The sequence below is a fragment of the Nymphaea colorata genome, chromosome 1, assembly GCF_008831285.2.
Source record: "Nymphaea colorata isolate Beijing-Zhang1983 chromosome 1, ASM883128v2, whole genome shotgun sequence".
NCBI classification, from domain to species: domain Eukaryota; kingdom Viridiplantae; phylum Streptophyta; class Magnoliopsida; order Nymphaeales; family Nymphaeaceae; genus Nymphaea; species Nymphaea colorata.
In genome coordinates this window covers 26,408,563-26,430,375 of record NC_045138.2, presented here as the reverse complement: position 1 = coordinate 26,430,375, position 21,813 = coordinate 26,408,563, and the positions used below count along the sequence as shown (strand labels likewise).

Genomic DNA, 21,813 nt, shown 5'->3' with positions numbered 1-21,813 from the left:
TTCTCATGCTTTAGCTTTTATTATTTACTTAGTAGAACCTTGGTTTGTCTTCTTACCTTCACAAGAATTTCCTATAATTACTTTGAACGGTTATTTCTTGTAACTGCTGGGCTCTCTTACAAGTGGACTAAACTTTGGTGTGGTCCAGCTATGTGTGTGCGTGTTGTGTGTAATTGAGGGGATTCGTCTTGTCCATAGTTATTCATTCATGAAGTACAGTGAGGTGGTCAGCCGCATGAAGTGATGAAAGCGGCCTCTAATCAGTGTGTAAAATATGAATGGCGTTCTGGCCATCTGAGAAAGGCGTCTCATGTTCATAAATTTGAGCAAGTGATTGTTCAGTGTTCACTATCTAAACATGAATCTGACGAAACATATTTGAAAGGTTTTAAACCTGCTGAACTGTAGAGTAATCTTTACTGTATGTACAGATATATCTAAAATCTGATGCCTGGTGCTATACAAACAAGAGAAAGGCTGTGAAAGCTGACAAGCAGCAGAGGTTTAACTATTTAGAAAATACAACTTTACAAGACACTAACTAGGTTCCATTTTGCCGCACACACGAACCCACATGCCAACACAGTTGTCTCTGCATGATGTTCTTGTAGAACGTCTGCCAACAAGGTCTTCATCCTCCATGAATGAGCTTCTAGAAGGCCAGATTTTTCCCTTTGCCTGGTGTACCATATATACACACGTGGTGAGGCGTTGTCTCTGTTTGATGCGCTTGTAATATGTCTGCCGACAAGGCTTTCATCTTCGGTGAATACAAGGCTTTCATCTTCGGTGAATGAGCTTATAGGGGCCAGATCTGCTCATTTGCCTGGTCTACCATATGCATACATGGGAATGCCATTGGTGTCAGATCGCGGCTCAATAATTGAAGAGAGAAGAGGCATGTAAAGAATGGGGCTTTCTCTAGTTGTAATCCCGAAGGACAAAAAGGCATGGGCACCCAAGCAACGGCTCGTATTAAAAGTGGAGTCATGGGTACACTACAAGTCACTCTCATGTGTGGGTATCCACAGCAAATTATCTGCCGTTCGTCCCTTTGTTGAACATTTCAATGAACGAGGGGCAAGTGTTTTCCTTTGTCACTAGGATAAGCATCTTCCAAGTATATCAAAGTGAAAAAAAAAACCATATATATATATATATATATATATATATGTGCACATATACAATGGTCTCTATTCCACTGTCTATGTTATGATTCAAGATCATATTTCATGGAACTTGATAACTATGTGCAGTGTATTTCTTTGGGATGTGAGAGAGAGAGAGAGAAAGAGAGAGATTCTTATTTGGGTAGGGGCTTTCTATGGACCACTACAAAAGGTCAGATGTGAAGTGTTCTGCTAGAGAGAGACTGTGCTAATAGAATATCATTAGCTTGTCTGGTAAGAGATATATCTAATCGTTTGCGTATTATATTAGAATTTTAGCTTACAGTATGCCTCTTCGACATAAAACTGCAAACCTTGGAGTAATAAAATTTGATACATCATGCCAAATGATTTATTTGGATCATATGTTACATAAGCACAAGCAACATCTACCCATTTTCTACCTTGCATTCAGTCCTTCGGCGACATTCACCGCTTTTTGATGCAGAGCTGCTGTGGATCTAAAACAGTAGATTAGGTTGAGCTTGTATTGGGTTCAGTTTGTTCTCACCCATCTGCATGAGCTTCGGTAATGTGGAAATGCCAACTGATACAAATGATGTGACCATGGATTCTGAATTCTTGACTTTGTTTCACCTTGGGGATATTAAGAACAATATACACTTTTTTTTTCTCCTTCCGGGTTTGGTTTAGCAATGGGGATGTAATTAAATCATATATATCCGACCATGGGCTCAATTTTGATCCGATTGCTAGTTAGGTTTAGATTCAACATGCAGTTTGATAATTAGTTTTGACCAAGATCTGATCCTAATCTGAACTTGTTACGTTTAGATGTCAAATCTTATGCTACTGGAATTTTAATTTGGCTTTAAAATAAGCTGCAAATCCGAGTCTGGATCTGGATCCAATTAAGCTGAACTTCGTAAAGGCTGGATCCATGTACATCTTTTAGCTGAGCACACGTACAAGTATTTTGATTCTTGGCAGATGATTCATTGCTTTTTTTTTCAATTTGACAAGTATATATATATATATATATATATATATATATATATATATATATATATATATATATATATATATATATATATATATATATATATATATATATACACACACACATCAAGTCAAGAAGCTATAAGAAAAAAGTATAGAACTTGCTATTTTTAAAGAAGATTGCTTTACAAGTAAATTTTTTTGAAGGACGACCCTTTAGCAAAATAAAATTTTGAAATTTTCAATACAGAAAAAACAACATAAATATGCTAAAAAAGACGCATTTTAAGGTCGTAAAGTCTACAGATTTCTGGATCTTTTTCATAGAAAAGTTCAAGCGCGACAAAAAAGTGAAGAGAATCTTTGAGGTAGAGCGTCATGTTCAGGTCTCAGCTCAAACGACGACCAGCCAAACATTTTTCATTTGTTCACGAAAATTTGATTTGGGTCAGAGTTTTTGACGTAATTCAAGAAGAAGGATACCTTGTTGCCAAATTTTTTGATACTGAAACTCAATCTTTTCAATTTACCGTTACAAATAGAGGCTCACTTTAGTTCGGCATTCACTACATACTATTTGAAAGCGTATATTTTTTTTTCAAAACTAGGTTTTTATATACCCAATATACTTGTTACTCAAATACCCTTTAAATACATTTTTAAGTCAAAATAATGTTTTACCTCTAAAATAACATTTAAGTAGCCATTTGAAAACAATAACATTATGTTATTATCTTCTATAACCAATAAATTGGTTAGATTTATTAGACACTTCATAAATATTTTATGAATTTGTTTTTTTTAGTAGATTCATGAAACAGTAACATCTCTTGTTACTTAAAGGCGTTACCATTGTGGTACATTGTTCAAATAATGTTTTAGAAAAAATGAAAGACGGACCTAAAAAAGGAAAACTGTAAGCTGAATTAAGTAAAATACGCACCTCTATTTAGTGTTTCCAGAAAAGGGCGGCATATATCAGAAAACTCGAACATATGAAGCTCTTGTTAGACATTGCACTCAAAAGGTTGGCTTTTCTTTTTTCTTTTTTGTTTTTTTAACTTCTCTCTTTCTTTGTCCATTGCGCGGATAGCCAAACCAACACAGTGACGGCCCAGATTTCTCTTTCACTCTTAGCTCATCCATGGTGTTCAAGCAGGATGCCAGATGTGGTCTCTACATTTTAACTTCATTAGCAGCCGTTGATGGCCTTGAATGAATGGAAGGCAATAATATCAGAATCATCTTGGTGGTATCTTGTTTTGGTGACCACATTCAAATCCACCATACTCTCTGTTCTACCTACTGCAATTTCATCTACCGCTAGCGAATGAATGGCAAGTGGAAAATGGACGGGAAGACATTGATCAAAGTTGAGAAGGGAAAAAACAAGAGAGAGCGGTAAAAATTGAAATCCGGAATCTACAGACGGCCGTTGGTGGCCGAGTCCGCCGGGCCGGCTTTCGCTGCCATGAGTCCTTGTCGTCTCAGCCAGTCGTCAGCCTGCACCCTTCCACCGGCTGCAGTGTAGTGTCAGAAGAAGAGACAGGGAGAGGGTACAGTTGTCTCTCAAGTCTCAACAAGGTGGTGGTGGAGCTCGCTTCTTCCCTCATTGCACCTTCTTCCTTTTTCTTCCTTCCCCTTCTCTCCACCATTTGAGAGAGGAGTTTGCGTGTTTACACGACCTCTGAAGACAATGGTGCTTTGGATTCTGTATCTCAATCATCAATAGAACAAACCTCTAACATTTTAGTTCCTCCAATCATCTGCTTGTGCCTTTCCGGCTTAAAAGTGCCTAAATAGTTCATATGATAATGATGTTTTTGTTCCTGTCTCTGCCTATACGTTGTGATCCCCAGTGCTGCAGTATTCCCTGATGGGATGGCGTTCTTAGCTTCTAAACACAAAATGCACATGAGAGTTTTGAAGGTTCTTTCCAGCTGAGCTGGTGGGTACTGGTGAGGGTTTGGGTTTCGTTGCTCTTTTCTTCGTGCAAGAATGAAGATGATCCATTCTTACACTCTCAGTTGCTCACCAAATCTTGTTGGTGGTACGCTGATGAGACAGAGAACCCATTATGCAACAAAAGGCCCTTGCGCTATAAAATCGTCCATTCTTCTGCAAAAGGATGAAGATGGTAAGCTAACGGCCTCATCAGACAGCTTCCCTCCATCGACGGGTAATGCTGCAGCTGCTTCTCTCTCTGTACTTGGTCACTCGAATGCCGTCGGAATCATCGGCGGGGTTTCTGCGGCTTCTACTCTGAGTTTCTTGCAGAAGCTGGTAGATTGGAGCTCAAGAGAGGGACGGGAGAGCCTTCCTTTTATCGTGTGTAACGATCCGACCCTGAACAGGGAGCTTTCTTCCTGCGAGAGGAATTTGGGGAAGTCTTGTTTCCTTCCGGAGTACGACGTTGTTTTGGAGAATTTACTTCAGAAGAGGAAATTTCTCGAGCGATCCGGTGCTCGTTGCATCATTACACCCTTCCATATCTCAAACCTGTGGTATGAAAAGATTTCTGAAGGTTGCACTGTTCCTCTGTTTCATGTGGGAGAGTGCATGGCCTCGGAGCTCAAGGAGGCCGATTTGAAGCCTATAGAGGCCGGGAGCAATTGCAAAATCGGTATCCTTGCCACTGAAGCGACTCTAAAGGCTGAGATTTATCAGGAGAAACTCCAGAATCAGGTTTCCCTTCATTTATGTGAGCTTCTTTTTTTGGATGTTCATATTTCGCTGTCAGTTATTTTTGCATGTTTTATCTTACAATATGTGCCTTCGGTTTGCTCATTTTGCAATCTAAAGTTAATTGGATGCACGTCTAATAATTGTATGAACTAGGTAGGTCGCTTCTTCATTCTCTGATAATCAGAGGTCTTCATCTCTATATTTTATCTGCCGACTTGTAAAACCATTTTGATGATCTTTTTGGTTAAGCGATAAGTCGATGGTACATGCTGAAGGGGAAAGCAACAGTGTTCGATCATAAATGGGCGTTCAGCATGTATTGAGAATGGAAGAATATACTACAGTGCTATATTGAGCATCTTTCACACATGTACCAACCAGCGTGTGCATACTCTCTCTGTCTCCCTTTTTCTCTACCACTGGAACCGGCCTTCTTTCTCCATTGCATCATTTTTCTTGCAGCCACCTCAAGCAACAAAAGATGTTATGAATATAGATTAGGCCATTAGGGCACTAACATTGTTCTTCAACTTCTTGTGAACATCATGCCTCTGGTTTACCTAGCTTGAAGTGAAGTGGGCTTGTTTTGGGTCCATTTGCAGATGCATAGGGACACTTTTATAATATTGTGAAAGTCTTTCTAGAAACATGACCAATCCTGATTAGGGAGACAGGAATTTCAAGTGGTATTCCTTGTTGTGAGCCTGTGCTGTTGATTTCTGTGATGCTTGGTTCTGTTGACTGGGATAAGTGGATCTACAGACTTCATGTGTAGTGATAAAAATGCTGTCCATGCAAGAAATGGAGCTGCTGATTGTGCTGGAAGAATTCTATAACATGATTTTTTCTTCTGAAAGGTAAAGAAAGGACTTGTCTGTGAATAGATATGAGATAAAGGGACTATTGTTAGAGTAAATGTGGTATGCAAACAAATGTGAAGAGTAGGGAGTAGGAAACAGTGGTGTTGTTCATGAAGCACCTTAAACGACCACAGTAGTGATGTTTTGTGTATAACCAATCTGATCTTAGCACTAAGTTTTGTGGAATGGCTGGTAATGGAGTTGCCATCTTTTATCGAGGAAAAGTGGAAACGTACCACAGGAACCATAGTTGCGGCCACAGGAAATACTTAAGATACCAATTCCTCGGAAATGGGAACTGAATCCATCAACAGTCTTGTGACCCAACATGAGAAAAATTGCTAGCCATGGGAGATGTGTTCATATTTTTAGCTTAAATTGGTCCTTATATTTTAGCTTAAATTGGTCTTGGTGTCATGTCTTAATTATGATCCTTATTTTTAAAGCACTTAATTGCACCAATCTATTTGACATTACATGACATTTTACAGTATTGATTCACCGTGCTACTTTGAGTTGTGTCCCACTTCCTGAATCATCTCAGGATTTCAAACCATCGCTTTTTAATTTCAATACTGGTACTGCTTCCGGCTTTCAATTCCCTTTCTTGCTTTTCCTCTTGAATCAGGTAATCAAGTGGCTCAAAGTTAAACTGCATTCACACAACCAACCAGCTGTGCAGCCAATTTAACCATCCGTTGCTCTATGTGGTCGTTTGAAACTGTCGTCGCAGATTTTGTTTTTCTGAAATCTGATCATATCATATATTTCTATTCTGTTGTTTGACAAGGAGTTGGTTCAATGTTTTCTTCCATCTTTTCTAGATGGCTAATGAAAACCTTTTATACTGAAGATAACTGGGTTTTGTCTATAAGATGCAGAATACATGGCATTTTTTAAGGAACTGCTGAAAAAGAACTTTCTATATATTTCATTTGCGACCAAAGAAGGGGAAAATAATCCTGGGAAATGCTATTCCATGTTGTCTTGGATGTAAGTACATGTAGAAACCCTTCAAAAAATTCAGACTTAACTCTGAAGAGCAAAAGTCCGCTCAACTGCCTTATCAACTCTCTTCCTGTGTATCTATTTATGTTGATTTGATTTTGAGGGAAATTGCTCACCGAACATTTGGGAATTACTGGCTATTTTTTAAGGAGAAAGTGCAGAGTTTGGTGCCTAGTAGAAGGATTTAGCTTGAAGGAGGCCTAGGGAACTGCAAAAATTGAGTGCAAAGGTTCGTCTTTGAAAACATGTGAAGGCTGTATCCGTGGCAGAGGGCAGTACATGGGAGTGGTATGAGAAATAACTCATATGACTGCAAATTCTCATGTATGTATTCATTGTCTGGTGCAAGTTATAGTCTGTGGCATGAATCTCACCTTTTAAATGCTGTCAGCAGCTCTGTGCATGGTCAAGTGTGGCATCCATTGAATTTGGATGTTGCAAATAACCTGTAGTGTATGCACTTGGACTTGTATGTCAATGTGATGTACAAAGCTGTATCTATTGGGTGTAAATCTTAAGGAGGTATAGCAAAACAAAAATGTGATAAAGTGTTTCTTCCACTAGATTGTTGGCCACAATCTGAAAGTTTTGGTATGTTATGTTCATGTCCTGATGGAAAAAGCTGCCTATGTACTGTTGATCGTATATTTTGTGCCATTTACTTTATGGATCGGGCTTTTGTTTCTGACGTAGGGTAGAGATTCTTGCAGCAAGTGAAATCATCTTCAACTGAAATTTGGAAAGACAAGTTCTGCTAGTAACTATCCCCGTTTTCAGTTCCTGCCTATACCAAATTTATTTTCTGATCATTTTCTCGTTCTTGCCTTCATTGTTGATCTCTCAGTGCCTTCTCAAGTCTTCAAGGTCGTGACTGATGCGAACTTCTTAATTTGTTATCTTCGACCCTTTCAGTCTGTAACTGACGAAATGAGACGTCGTTGCATGAACAGGGCTTTGAGGTAGTGCTGCCAGACAAAGCAACCATGGAGCACACGGTTCTTCCTGCAATGGAAGCTCTCAACAGGAAGGACACGGAAGGTGCTCGAACCCTCCTCAGGATCGCACTGCAGTTCCTTCTGTTGCGGGCTGTCAGTACTGTCATTCTTGCGTCAGAAGATCTGCAAAAGGTTCTGCCTCATGGTGACCCACTGCTGAAGAAATGCGTTTATCCAATGGACGCCTTGGCGCGGGCTACCATCAAATGGGCTTATTCACGGGAACACAGTTAGAACAATTTGTGCATAATACCTGCAATCTTTAATCTTTATTCATTTCTTGATGCTTAGTCTGCTGTTGTAATTAAATGCCTGTTTGCTTGTGCATGCCATATTTGAGAGCTATTGTCAGTTATCACCAGCAATGTTTTCCAGAACCGTTTTCTTTCTTCTTTATTCATTAGATGGACGGATATGAAACCTTCAAATGAAGAATGACATGAAAAGCGGCTGATATCCAGCCGCCATAGCTGTTGGCATAACCCAGTATTGTCTACCCAGCTTCAGCGTGTCTATTTACACAAAGACTATTGTTTACTCTTCTCTATTTGTACGCTTTTGGTTTCAACGGCTCTTCCTTGTAGATGGGAGAGCTCAGTCCATAGGTTCAATGCCTTCGGACTCTTGTGCAATTAACAGTAAGGAAGAGAATCAGTCGAACGTGAAAATTAGTAAATATAGTGGACGCTTTTTCTTAAACTTCTGTTGATGGGTTTTACTTCTTTCCTTCTAGGCATTCAAGTCAAGCAGATTAATGGTATAAAAGAATGTGGTCTGTACCATTCAGTCATGCACACATGACACAGTCCCGGACCTGAAGTGGAGACTCAAATGTCTGCACAAGTGCGACATTCTTTTGTTTCGTTTCGTCCAGTTAAATCATGCAAATGGGAAGGACCGAATGAAAATGGTGACACCACAAATCTACGCCCATTAGGTGTTTTCACATGGGGAAAGCACAAACATATTCCCATAATCTGCCTTCGAGACAGCCATTTGGCATGACGATCAGTGGAAAATGAATTAGTAGAGGGACATTTCACATTGCCAAGTAAAAAAACACTAGGTCGCACTTCTGAAAAATGATCATTGGGAAGTTTAGAAGAGATTCCATCCGGATGGTCCATAAATTCATGGACAAAGAATGGTCTCTTTAAGGTTTTTCGTCTTGCTTTTTTTGTTAAACCCACAATCAGACGACGTTGCTTTAGGTGGCTTGTCCAATCTGTAACCGGGTGTACCTTTGTTCAGCAGTTTTTCAATATAGTGCGTTACTTGATCCTGCTTAGTGTGTTATTTGAAGACAGAAAATTAGTGCGTTCGGATAAATAAGCAATAACACAAGTTCAGGTTCGGGAAAAGAATACTCGCAAGGGCCAACAGAATTACATCACAAATCAGTATTTCCCGTACTGCATGAGCCCATGACTCATGAACCAAGTGACCAAGCCCGTCACTTTCCAGTGGCATAGTTCTCCAACTTCCAGAAACATATGTACTCACAAAAACACAAAAATAACTTCGAGAAAAAAGCTTCTCAAGACATGGATGCAACTCTTGTTAGCAACCGTGCTTGGAAGAGTCCGTCTTTCATCTCAAGTTCTCAGGTTCACAGACATTTTCCCGCCAAGAAGAAAGAAAAAAAGACCACAAATAGGAGGCAAAAAAGGGAAGGCACTTCCTATATAGTCCATCGTTTACAATCCAATCTGTATCATATCGTTCCTACTACAAAAAGGAAACTATCATCAATGAAGAAACCACCAAAAAAGCCCAGCATCATCTCTGGAACAATCTTGATACTCCAATCAATCATAATAACATCTGATGAAGAAATGAGATGCGCTTTCCAGCCTCTTGCACCAACGTAGTCTCTCAGACATCATCCCTGGTTTCCAAATCTAAACCCAACTCCTGCAGTATTTGAAACCAACAAAAAGCCAAAACCACTGAGAACGGTTGTTCATGATTTTTCATCAACCAGCCTCCGATCTTAGTCGGAAGCTATTGTGGGCTGCAGTTTCCTTACTCATTCATTATCATCAATCCAATCAGCATAGATCCTGTTGATCTTCTCAGGCCCCTTCCACTTTGCAAAACGATTTTGAATATTTGATTGTTTACATGCCCACTTCTTGCTGGGTGCAATTTCTTCAGTAGAGTTGGCTACCTTGGAAGGGACAACACCAGAACAACCATTCTCAGAATCTGTGTATCCTCCCCCATATTTTTGCAGCTCTGCATCAATAAAAAACAATGCCTCAATATGCATCCAAGTAAATATTTCAACATGAGCTGCATTGACATTCACGTATAAGATAAATTATCTCGGTTGATAAATAGGAACAATAATTCTTCTGCAGGCATGAGACGAATGATGATTCCTGTCCTGTGAACAGGGATACTGTCTCCGAACATATAGAGACAAAGCCTTATATATAACAGATATGAGATATCATTGTACTTCAGTCAGCATCCAACAAACTGTGTCTCCCGTGTAAGTTTAATGATGGTGAAATGTGTCAAGAAAAAGTATCTAGTCTTGAACTTGGATCCAGTTACAGATTCCAAAAGATTTTGCTTTACATTCATGGGGTTTATTGGGTTGAGCATCAAGGCATAGATGGATCTCGTCAATTATTTTTCTAATTCCAAGTTAGAGAAATAAATATGCGTTTGTGTCTTGTCCCTATGGTATAGAACACCAATATAATGTGAAAAACATGTATGGTTGACCAAGTAATTTAGCCAGGATGCGCGCTGAGAAACATAGAGAGAAGAATAATACACAAATATAAAGACCTGCTACATAAACACGGAAAAATGCCATGACAAACCTGAAAATCAAACGATCAACAACATCACCGTCGGAATATCATGACATCAACTAGTAGAAGAATAAGACGGCACCAATAGGAGGGGAAAACCTAAATCGTCTAGACTGCAATTTCACAGACACTAAGATAAGGGGAAACATATATGGCCGACCCAGCAATTTAGCCAGGCTCCACATTGAAAAACACAGAGAGATGGCTGCATCACCATAGAGATCTAGGACGATCCTAGAAAACTATACGATCAGTACACATACAATTGGGAGAGAAAAAATAGCCAATAATAATTAACACCAATATACTGGGAAAACCTATATGGTGAACTCCGCAATTTAACCACGCTTCACATTCAGAAATAGAGATTGAGAAGAATACGTAAACGAACAGAAGAAAACTAAGATCGACCAAAACAAACATCAGCAGTTGCAGAAAATCTTAAACTCAAACGACAGAAACATATATTACAAATTGCAACATGGATTACATTAATAAATACTCAGTTGATCTAAGATTAGGAAGGTGCCAATTACCAGCCAGACCATGCGCGAAGTGGCACTTATCCCCAAAAGGACACGCCCCTGTCATCTCCCACTTGTTGCAAATTCTAGTCTTCCAATAGGCAGGCTTCTGATTCGACCCGTTCGAATCCCCGATGGTTTCTGTAACATCATGTCCATTGGCGCCCATCAATCCGACGTTAATGGCGACGCTCTCCCTCGATCTACCTGGTTCCTCATGCAGAAAATTACACCTATCGCCATATGAGCAACCCTCGCCGTTATAGAACTTCTTGCAGATCCGCAGTTTATTTCTATCCGCCCACCCACCGCCATTTCCGTTCACGTTCTGCCGGTCATCATCGTTCCCAGAGTTGCCAGACGATGCAGAGGCGGAGGCGTTCGCAACAATCTCCTGCCAATTAGGCGGCGGCTTCCGGAGCTCCTCGTTCCCATGGGCAAAGTTGCAGTTCGAACTGTAGGGGCAGGACCCCATTCTGAATTTGCAGCACAGCTTCGTCTTAAAGAAGATGCGGCTGATCCCACCAAGGGTATTGTTGCTACCATTGTTGCTGCCGCCACGGTTCTTCGAAGGGGAGTCCGAATCCGGACTGGGAATCTTGGGCGGGGGATTCACAGGAAGGAAAGGTCTCGAGTCACAAGGGCTAAGGCCTTCCGGGGAGGAGGTCCTTGGTCTCTTGGACGGGCCTTCAGGGAAGGCAAAAGAATTGTCATAATCAGATTCCCCTGACCACAGATCTTGGCGGCTGGGCGGAATCTCCGGCCAGAATCCGGCGGACGGGAGAAGGGGAGGGAGAGAGGGGGGCGGCGGAGGGAGGGGAGTGCTCATCTTCTTCAGAAATCAAGAGATCTGGGGATTGCTCGAGTTGCGCCTCTCTCCTCTTCTCTCCTTCCTTCCCTCCCTTTCTTATTTATACTGGTGGTGGGAGCAAGGAAGGAAGAGGGAGAAGAAGAAAGGGAGAGCCAAAGGAAGAGTCCACAGAGAGCGAAGATTGCGAACTAAAACCCTAACTATAATAACCACCACGCCGCCCCTTCACAATTCCTTCTTTTGCAAGCAAAATAAAACCCTAAATAGGCGGCGTTTGGAATTTCTCAGTTTTTTAACAGCCCAACTATTAAATTCCAAAATTTGTACGTCGAATCGTTTTTCCAGACTTCCAGTATCGGTATGGGAGGGGAACCGGTCAGGATGGTATATTTTTACTGTCCTTAAAAAACTATTTTATTACAGCAAAAGGATAATGCCACAAGTTTTTTCTTTTTTCTGTTTGAGAAAATTTCAACATGCAAAATGAAAAATACTTAAACAAAATTTTTTTTTACTCTTAATATAGAAGTTCACTTTCTTTTCAAAAAATTTACAAACCACACTTTTTCAAGTTAATTTCTCTACAATTCCACATTTCTCCCCTTATCCGTTTCTCAGGCAACAGAAACAGGAAAGCAAAATCATGGAGAGTAAAGAAAATGTGAACTGTAAAGAGCTTTTTATTTAAAATCAGTTTTTTTTATTAAAAGTAACAATTATTCTTAAACATACTCTTAGTTTATAATTGCTGCAACATCGGTTAAGAGCTTAGGTTATGCTTGATAGTTTCAGATCTGACTATAAATCCATGATTTTGATTTTAAAACATGTAGTTGCCTTTGAAAATAACGAATCCTTTTAGTAGTAAAAAATGAACAGCTTGATAAATTCTTAAACTAATGAGAGTCCAACTGTGCGAGTCATGACATTTTATTGGCAACGATCAATCCCAACAAAATCTTTTCTGATAACCATGATCAAACCCGAGAAATATTCTCATGTTACCGACGATTGAAACAAACAGTACCCAAATCTTTTCTGATAACCATGATCAGACCCGAGAAATATTCTCACCGACCTCTACCTTGATCAGTTGAGAAACCAAGGAGATTCAGGTCAGATTCAATATCAGCCAAAAACCCAAAACCTTGAAACTGTATCCAACCCATATAGGCACTTTTTTAAAGTGTAACTGTCTTAGATATCACAATGCAGTATTTCTAAATCTGGATTCAAGTCATATATCAGATCTGAACGCTTCTGGTATGGAACTTGGGGGGGCCTTTATCAGATCCACATTGAGCTGCAATATTATAGCGTATGTTTGTTTAATTTAGATCTAAGAACCCAGGTGATATAAGATCTTAGGTTTCTGGACTTCAGATCCTTGATTTCTAACTAATATCTGAAATCCTTTTCTTTTGAAAGACACATTAATATCATCGTCAACTAATACACTTTGCATCTTAAGCATGGTGTATTGGATCTGGATCAGATTCACAAAAACAAGAAAAGCTCTCAACTCTCAAACCCTGCATAGTTGCAAACCAACATCCATTCTTAAAGTAAAGAGAGAGAGAGAGAGAGAGAGGAGAATTTACATGCCCACCATGCACAATGCAAAATAAGCATGAAAGAAGACAGTGGCTAAATGCGGATCTTGGCCTAAAAGAGGTTCCTTACAAAGGTTATTTTGCCCATGAACACAACTATAGTCTATGCTTTAGACCGTTGACGGCATCCTTCTTGGCAAATGGTGGTTGCGAGAAGCACCTAAGAGAATCACGAGACCTCCGACGGACAGATTCTTAGAGCCACGGAACGAGTCTGACACGAAACCCATGTCAAGAGAACAATCCAGCGAGCTGATAGCAACTACACTTCACAATACTAAACCAGTTCAACAGACTCTTATACGATTATGCAAGGTGGTGTTGGTGCTTCAGTTCAAGGCAAGCATTTCAACCATGTAGCAGTAGCTTGTGACCATGAATCAAATGAAATGTAATAGGAAAATACAGGAACATGGTGCAAAACTGTCCATACTTCTCGTAGTTGCTGATTCTCTCAAAACACATGGTACAAGAATGCAGTTATTTTGAAGCAGCAGAAATTGATCACGTTCACCTCAATCGCCAGGGACGATATAATCATGTCAATCTACAGCAGAACTTGAAAAATAATCCAAGAAAGACTTGGTGGAAGAAGCAAGAATGATACAAGGATAATTACTCCAACCTACTGGAGCTTTTTAATCCCAGGGAATGACGGAAGTATGGCAATAAGTGGGTCACCATATCCTACTGCTTCTGTTTCATAGAACACGAATACATGAATGAGGTCATTTCAGAGAGCTAAGCATAATAAATCAAAAGTAACATCATTCGTAGTGCATACCTCCATCCTTTCTCAATATCTCGATGACTTCTCCAGCAACTTCGGACTGTCAGAAAACAAATAGTAAATGCTCATAAATTTGTGGCCCAAGAGGGTGTAGTGTAGTAAAGCTGGCAACAACCACCAAGTCAGTTTGGAGGTTTAAAACCCTCTGGTGCCCATCCTCTGCTTAAGTCAAAGCAGGTCCTTTCCCTAAAGGCGAAGGGAAGGGGGGACACATGGCTTTATGCACCTGGGTAAGAGAACATCTCTCAACCGAGGTAGTTTCTGCATAAAATCGAGGGGAAAAAAATAAAGACTGATAAATTTTATATGAAACAAAACGTTTAATACAACTATAATTGGTACCTCAACTGGTATTTCACCACCAAGCTGCTCCACAAAACAAACAGCCTGCCCTTCCTTGACGACTTGTTTCTGGCAAAACAAGAATGGAAAATGAAGGCTACAGTGAGTAATTAAGATCAGCATTTTGTAGGATCTGGACAATGGCCATACATAATAATGGCCCTACCCTTCTTGCCATGCCCAAAATAAAACACATTACATGTGCACACACAAATGCAAAATGCTAACAACAATAATAGTAATAAGGTAACGTGCAGCTTTATACTTAATACCAGATTCAACCCAGTCTAATCTGACTCGCACCTAGTTTATAGGAATTATACAATACATCAGAACCAATGTCAGGTATAACGCTATGGTCCATCACAACCAACCTTAGCTATATCTAGTTCTTACCAATACATAGTACCCATGTTTGAGCCGTACTAATACAGGTATAGCAGCCACCCCATCATGCCCATGTCACATGTGCTCATAAGCACTTATACTAGCATACATAAACACTAAATCAAGCTGCATCATTATCAGGCTCTAAATGGACATCCAGAGTAGATGACATGCCTCATTGCAAGCTGGAGGTGCACGCTTTCCTTTAATTGTCCGAGACCTTCTGAAATAACCTACCTGTCATTTAATTTATGTTGTCAGTTATTATCAGAAAAAAAGAACATGTTCCACAAGATGGTGAATTGGCACCTTTGGGGACTTCAGCAAAATCAGACCCGCATCTGCAGCGCTTTCTAAGAGTTTTGGAGCATTCCCAGCAGGTGGTTCTCGTTCCAAGAGAGCCAAAGCAGCTGAAGGAGTAGCTCCATTTGAATCAAGATTTCCAGTAGAGATTCTGCTAACTGAAACATCAGGAGTAGCTGTGGTCGAGGAGGGATTGCTCTTCCCATTAATGTCTCTTGCAATATATAACCTAAAACCACTCAGCTACAAAAAACAGTATTTCAACAAGTCTAAGACTGCACATTAAACATAAATTTAATATATATATGTGTATATATATACATACTTGAATGAATATATATATACACTAGTTAACATAACATCCTAAATATATGACTTACTTTCAGTTCAAATTCAACTATGGATGTTGTACAAATATCCGAGACCAACGATTGCACCTGTCAAAATTATCAATTATTGGCAACCACTTGACATACTGTGAATAGTATTGATATCAATGAACATGTAACAACTGGAGCATATAATATACACTAGCTTTTAAACTCATCATGCATCAGTGCAAGAAAACTATGGCAATATATTAGCAACTGAATTATCATGAGAACCAAAACAGCAGCATATTTGATTCACAAACCCTGGGACAGTTATCACTTATCAGGTGGTCCCACCTGGGGTACAATGCTGTCAACATTTCAGTGCCATATCGCGTTCCTTAACAATAAAGTGTACCAAATACAGGCTGATGCATTTCACCCTCTATGGTGACCTTCGATTTAATTGTATAAAAAAATAAAACATATTTTTAATATTATTTTATTTGTATATTCGCTGATACAGGGCCATAGCAGCCAATACAGGTTGATTTGGCCAATACAAGCTCCATACAGCCTATATCTGGAAAGGACCATCACAAGCCCCTTCTCATTTTGTCTTATCAGTGATATGGTGTGTGTGCGCCAATATGCAAATTTTGTTACATTAGTTGGGTATGAAAATGTGGCTGAACGCCTGTACTAGGATCTTTTATGCTATTAAAAATCCTAACCCAGCATAGCTTTTGGTATGGAGGGAATGGCCGTGGACTCGTTAACATTGTGCTTAAACCAATATTGATGTCTTCAGAACCTTAAAAAATTCAAGAGTAAAAGTTCTTATAATATTACTCATGCAATGAGGCCCTCCTCACTGGCCTTCCTCATATCTGCAAACACAAGTGACAGCTGTTGTTTGAAAGTGCTGGCAGCAAGTTTAGCAATTTATATGGTTGGAAAAGAATAACAGAACGAATTCATAAACCATTGCCACCATTTACCTGCAGATTTAACTTGAAATTGATTGATCCATTATATTTTTTTGGAGAAACACCAAAAGGACTCCAACTATAAGAGATTAGGATGACCAAAGAGATGAAGGAGCTTAAAGGCACAATTCTCAATGTGAGGCATTGCCTATTTCTCTCACTTTGGTAAATTTGAATAGAGATTACATGAAGAATGATGTACTAATATGTTCCAATATTACACATATATAGGCAATATGTAAAAATATACAAACAGAAAAATCCGCGTCTGAGTTTAGACCCATCTCACCTTAATACCCTCCATTAAGTTGTGCATGGACTTGTGAATGATTCATGAATAACTTGCCTTTCAAAGACTAAAACCTGTGTTTTGTCAAGTTCATAAATAAATCAGCCATCTGATTTTCTGTGATGAGAACTTGAGATTCACCTTATCCTCAGTTTTCAATCTGAGGAAGTGTTGATCATTCGATGTATTTTAACATGCTTTATTTGACTGTCATGAATGAGATTGAGCTAAATTTGGATAGCACTTGGTTATCACATAAGAACATGGATTCTGAAATAAGCTCCTCTAAATCATTTAATAAATGCTAGGCTGAGACAGCCTTTTCTGGACTTGCTTGGACTGGCAATGTAAACTAATCAGTATATTATATTATTGTTACTTCTTGCCACTTATATATTCAATGAATATCACTTCTTTTAAATTTATGGTGACCCTATCTAAATGCATCCTTGAGCCTTGAGGACATGATCATGATACATAGCAATATCGAATCCAAAAAATATAAGTTTTTTCTTTCTGATCCACATCATATTCTCATTCTCATTTGCATCCTGTTTCCTTCTTTATAATGTCGTTTCATTTATTTCTTGTCTAATTCAATATCACTTCCTGGATGTGTCTTCTAATTTTTGTAACATACTCTGGGACATGTAATAGTTATAAGCTCCATCTCCTTCAAATTCAAATAAAAATACATTGCTTCAGGAACAGCTGCAACAAGTAAATAGTCAGAAAGGGGAAACCAAAGCAAAAGTTGAAACATACCTCTGACGAACTTGGAAACATCAATTTTTCCTTTTTATGAGGTTTTATCTCCACAACTTCTTTGGATGCCTTTGCTACTGCATGTCACAACAAAAGATATATTATCCACAGAGAACAGAATACACAGAGAGAAGAAAGAGAGAGCAATCTCTATCATTCAAAAGATTGAAGAAATACTGGGACTCCTGAAGAAAAAATGAATGCTTCCTGGAAAGTGGGAAAAAAAAAGCCTGTTGCAAACAACAATGGTGGATGAAGAGTGATCATCTTCCTATGAAAATAATGATGGTCAAAACTACAGGCAGCTCAATCAAATAAAAGTTAAAGACAGTTATGAATTCTTGTGATGCTCTGACTAAGTGTGTAAATAATAAAATGTCCCCCAGTAATACAAGATGGACTGCCAACTTATCCTCCCTTCAAGCTTTCTGCTTTTCTGCTAAGGCTGTACTGCTGTCCGGTCCTCAGCAATCACTATCTCAAAGGGAACAAGCTTTTATAACTCTTTAACCCTTCGTACCAAAATTATCTCTATCTCAGTTTAAATTTAAAGCCTTCACAGGTTAGGCAAAAAAAAAGGCTAAAACAAATTCCGTGTAGGAATCTGCAAAAGAGAACGAAGTTCGTCATAACAGCAGCCAAGAAATTAAGGACTTTTCAGTTCACGGCCGGCTTACTTTCACCAGTTCTTCTAGTAAATTAAACGCTCAGGAACATACATCAAACAGCAAAAGCAACAGCTGATGAACCAAGCCTGCAAGTTCCATATAGAGGCTTCATCATCCATGCCTACATGATTGTTCAATTGAAAGCAAGTTTACAGTTTGGTCTAGAAAGTAACGTGTTTATTGATATTATTATCTTAGCAGGCTACTTTTAGTAGAATGGTAACATTCTGGATGTTCAAAAGAACTTTTAAATTTTTAATACACCAACTAGTTCAAACTTCAAAGTCAACACATAGGTAAAACCGTAAAAGTACAGACAGCTGTCTCAAATGTTAGTCAATCATGTGCTGTTTCCATCAATGAATAATTTGGAATTTTGGCCTTGCCACTGTTAGCAAGGCCAAACTAGTATAATATAATCCACTCAACTTTTGAGACTAAGAGTCGCTTTGCACTAACATAGAAAAGAAAATGTCCATTCAATCCAAATTAACTTAGGATTTAGTACCATTACATAAAAATAAAGCAGGTCATGCAGTGTACAAACTACAAATGAAACAACTATCTGTTCTGTGTTTAAGGCACCTTCTTGCCATTAAATGCATACAAACTAAAATATGATAATTATGCTAGCACTTTAAAAATCAAAGGTTTTTATGCAATATCTGACCTGTTAAACATAGTGGTTTAGGTTTTACCCAAGTCCTCCTTGTGCTCAACATTCCTAGCTCACAATTATTAGATACTTTGTGGTTATCAAAGTAAAAGCTGGAGAATCTGACATTTGAAGAAATTCCCAAGGTATCTGCAGGCAGAGAAAGCTGTATCAAACTACCATGACATTAGTATCCTCAGCAACCATTAATATCTTCATTGTACTCTAATCGCAAGTTCTTACTAAAATATATAGATCCTAATGAAGAAAGAGATTAATGAAACGATAACGCAACATGTAAGAACAAGAAAAGGAACGCACGCACAAAACGAGACACGTATGAAGATTAAAAACTTGCACACCGCAAAAAAGTGAGAAAGCTTTCCCTATCCACAAGACTACATCTTTAATGGCTTTCAAAAGTGAAACGACTTAAAAAAAACTCAGATGCTTGAGCTATCATTGCCATCGGCCTAAGAAGCACCACTTGCTTGAGCTGATTCCATAAAAATCTTATATTTAAGGCTGGACTTATTTTCAGTTATTCCACAATCATAAAGGAAAGAAGATGTAGGTGTCAATCCATCGGAGCCAGCATCAAGAACGCCACCGGAAAGGATTAAATATTGGAACGTCTTGGCTAGGCCATAAGTACCATTGGGCCACCTTCTAACTTGCAGCCGGGAAAGCAGATTTTCACGAATAACAACTCGATTGAAAAGAGTCCCGCTCCCACCTACTGAGATTACGTGGGCATAAGCTTAAGAACTTCGAGTTGAAGGAGGCTAAGAGATCAATAACTGGGGAGTTTCTCTTTACATAATCTGGTAAATGTTTGCAAGCATACAGAAATGGCCTTCATCTTCATAACGGAGTTGGATGGTTCCGAACTCGATCTTCATAATGAACTTAGATGGGCTTTAAGCATGACAGAATAATTGAAAAGCAAAAAAATATTATTCCCATCGTCGAATTCAACCAACAGCACTGCGTCTCAATAAGGAAAAACATACTGGAGCAACCAACAATCGCGTAGATTTAAGCCAAACCGCGAAAACTGCATACTTCAATATGATGGTAGATATAAAATCCATGAATAAGAGAGAGAACAACAGGATGAGGATCAAGAAGACACATAGTGGCAATTTCCGCTTACTTGAAGCCATGGAATTCCGATTTCTTGTTGGGTGCTGCCGCAGCTCTACAGACACACACACGCGCGCAGAGGGAGAAGAGAGGGTAGATAGAGATAGGAAGAGAGAGAGAGAGAGAGATTCTGCAACGCCACGTGGGTAGGCGTCACCTCGCACCCAATGGTAGTACTACAAAGAACAAGAATGATGAGCAATGGGTTCCTCCATAACCCATTTCCCCAGTGCCCGCCTTTTCCTCCTCCTTTGCTCAGAAGGTTGACCCTCAGCCGCCACGCCCTAATGAAAACGGATCGGGTTCGAGACCGTTCATGAGTTTGAGAAACATATCTGGTGCAGTGGAAAAACAGCAGTTGGCAAACCCTCGTATTGGATCCGAATCATTTCCAGGGGTGACTTGTTTGAGTCGTGTTTGATTTTAAGAGGAATTGGATTGAGATCATCTTTCTTTCTTTCTTTTTCTCTCAATGCATGCTTCACTGATTTCATATTGCACATAAAAAAATGAAGTCCATAATTAATAAAATCAAAGTGGCAGCAGCCTCTGTTTACTGATATATTTCTCATTTCAATGCGGTGTGTTGTTTAGAAGGGTAATGTCTGGATCTTTTGTTCTTTGTTGTTGTAAAAATGTTTAAATATGAAAAAAGTCTACAAGAATGTTATGTGTGAAGCTTATGCATGTTTTTGTTATATTTTTCTCAAAGTAATTGACATATATTTGTGTCTAAGGTCATGGGGATTTTCTCAAATCGTTTAACATGAATAAAAAAAAATTATGGATGATTTAGCCTTTTATGTGCAACTTTTTTAATTATTTAAATAACAAGAAAGTCAACACTTTATGCTTTTGTCTCTCGTAAGGTGAGTACGTAGACCTAACTTACCAAAGTAAATCTAAATTAATAAACAAATAGTCTGAATAAAGAAAAATGTCATCTAATGTGTCATTTCATTTCATGGGGTAGATTATTCACTCTCATTTTGTTTTTTCTTTTCAAGCTCAATTTTGATGTCGCCTAAAACACTCCAATAATGTTATTTTGGACGTTTAGATGATGATCTCAAAAACATGCTTTTGCAACTTAGCTTTGTAAAATATAAGCTTTATAAGGAGCCTTTTTGAACTATTTTTTGTGTTTGGTGACATACTTCGATACGGTCAAAACTTTCTTTTATTCTTCCCACTCTCGAAATTTATTTAGGGTTGTTTCAAGACTTAGACATACTCATGGTGCACCTGTCAACTAAAGTGTTACACTATCACTATTTAATGTTCATCCAACAAACATGTCACTCTCTCATACATTTATTTGAAACACGAAAACTTAATTTAAAATATGATCAGTTTAAAGGATAATATACAATTTGGATTGCCGCTTTCGATTTTTTTTTTTTTATAATATATTAACCAAATAGTTAGTTTAAATAGATTGGTGACTGTCACAACGTATTATGGGTTGGGCTTTTGTGACATGAAACTGTATTGACTGCTATGAAACATTAGAAAAAACATATATTTAAATCGATCGATGCATTTCAGAAACCAAGACCCAGTTCCCACTGTCTTAGACAACAAAATCGATGCCGAAATAGCGAGCAAGCGTGCATCTACATCATATATACATATTTTATCGTATACATATAAACCAAACCCCTTTGATCCACTTTGATCAAATAACCATAAGCCTCTGTGCCTACCTTTTTCAA

The 21,813-nt window shown here is 38.8% G+C and overlaps 3 protein-coding genes across 5 annotated transcripts; 1 reads left to right on the top strand and 2 right to left on the bottom strand.

Annotated features, from left to right (window-relative positions):
* The first annotated feature begins 3,208 nt into the window (after positions 1-3,208).
* On the top strand, positions 3,209-8,054 carry LOC116245715 (uncharacterized). Of its 2 annotated transcripts, none has more exons than XM_050075559.1 (2): positions 3,209-4,830; positions 7,527-7,655. In XM_050075559.1, the coding sequence occupies exons 1-2, from the start codon at positions 4,128-4,130 to the stop codon at positions 7,643-7,645; spliced, it is 822 nt and encodes a 273-aa protein (XP_049931516.1). In that variant the 5' UTR covers positions 3,209-4,127; the 3' UTR covers positions 7,646-7,655. The 2 variants fall into 2 exon arrangements, with proteins under 2 accessions (XP_049931516.1, XP_031473085.1); XM_031617225.2 differs by having other exon boundaries at positions 3,214-4,814; positions 7,633-8,054.
* A 1,277-nt stretch (positions 8,055-9,331) lies between these two features.
* On the bottom strand, positions 9,332-12,048 carry LOC116246360 (zinc finger CCCH domain-containing protein 56-like). The gene is made up of 2 exons (XM_031618211.2): positions 11,042-12,048; positions 9,332-9,915 (listed from the first exon to the last, which is right to left on the bottom strand). The coding sequence occupies exons 1-2, from the start codon at positions 11,856-11,858 to the stop codon at positions 9,707-9,709; spliced, it is 1,026 nt and encodes a 341-aa protein (XP_031474071.1). The 5' UTR covers positions 11,859-12,048; the 3' UTR covers positions 9,332-9,706.
* A 1,683-nt stretch (positions 12,049-13,731) lies between these two features.
* Positions 13,732-20,367, bottom strand: LOC116246393 (uncharacterized). 2 transcript variants are annotated; one of them, XM_031618252.2, is made up of 9 exons: positions 20,109-20,367; positions 18,968-19,118; positions 17,630-17,706; positions 15,656-15,712; positions 15,282-15,518; positions 15,147-15,209; positions 14,586-14,654; positions 14,238-14,283; positions 13,732-14,149 (listed from the first exon to the last, which is right to left on the bottom strand). In XM_031618252.2, the coding sequence occupies exons 2-9, from the start codon at positions 19,017-19,019 to the stop codon at positions 14,079-14,081; spliced, it is 672 nt and encodes a 223-aa protein (XP_031474112.1). In that variant the 5' UTR covers positions 19,020-19,118; positions 20,109-20,367; the 3' UTR covers positions 13,732-14,078. The 2 variants fall into 2 exon arrangements, with proteins under 2 accessions (XP_031474112.1, XP_031474111.1); XM_031618251.2 differs by having other exon boundaries at positions 18,968-19,102; positions 20,109-20,365.
* Positions 20,368-21,813: the final 1,446 nt, after the last annotated feature.

Bases quoted from the DNA above. Each gene is read 5' to 3' on its own strand.
- LOC116245715 (XM_031617225.2), top strand. From the start codon at position 4,128: ATGAAGATGATCCATTCTTACACTCTCAGTTGCTCACCAAATCTTGTT. The intron at 4,815-7,632 runs GTTTCCCTTCAT...TTGCATGAACAG, and splicing joins AGGAGAAACTCCAGAATCAG to GGCTTTGAGGTAGTGCTGCC.
- LOC116246360 (XM_031618211.2), bottom strand. From the start codon at position 11,858: ATGAGCACTCCCCTCCCTCCGCCGCCCCCCTCTCTCCCTCCCCTTCTC. The intron at 9,916-11,041 runs GTAATTGGCACC...TTATTGATGCAG, and splicing joins CTTCGCGCATGGTCTGGCTG to AGCTGCAAAAATATGGGGGA.
- LOC116246393 (XM_031618251.2), bottom strand. The intron at 17,707-18,967 runs GTCAGATATTGC...TGTGACATGCAG, and splicing joins TAAACCACTATGTTTAACAG to TAGCAAAGGCATCCAAAGAA. The intron at 14,655-15,146 runs GCATGTCATCTA...TTGTTTTGCCAG, and splicing joins CACCTCCAGCTTGCAATGAG to AAACAAGTCGTCAAGGAAGG.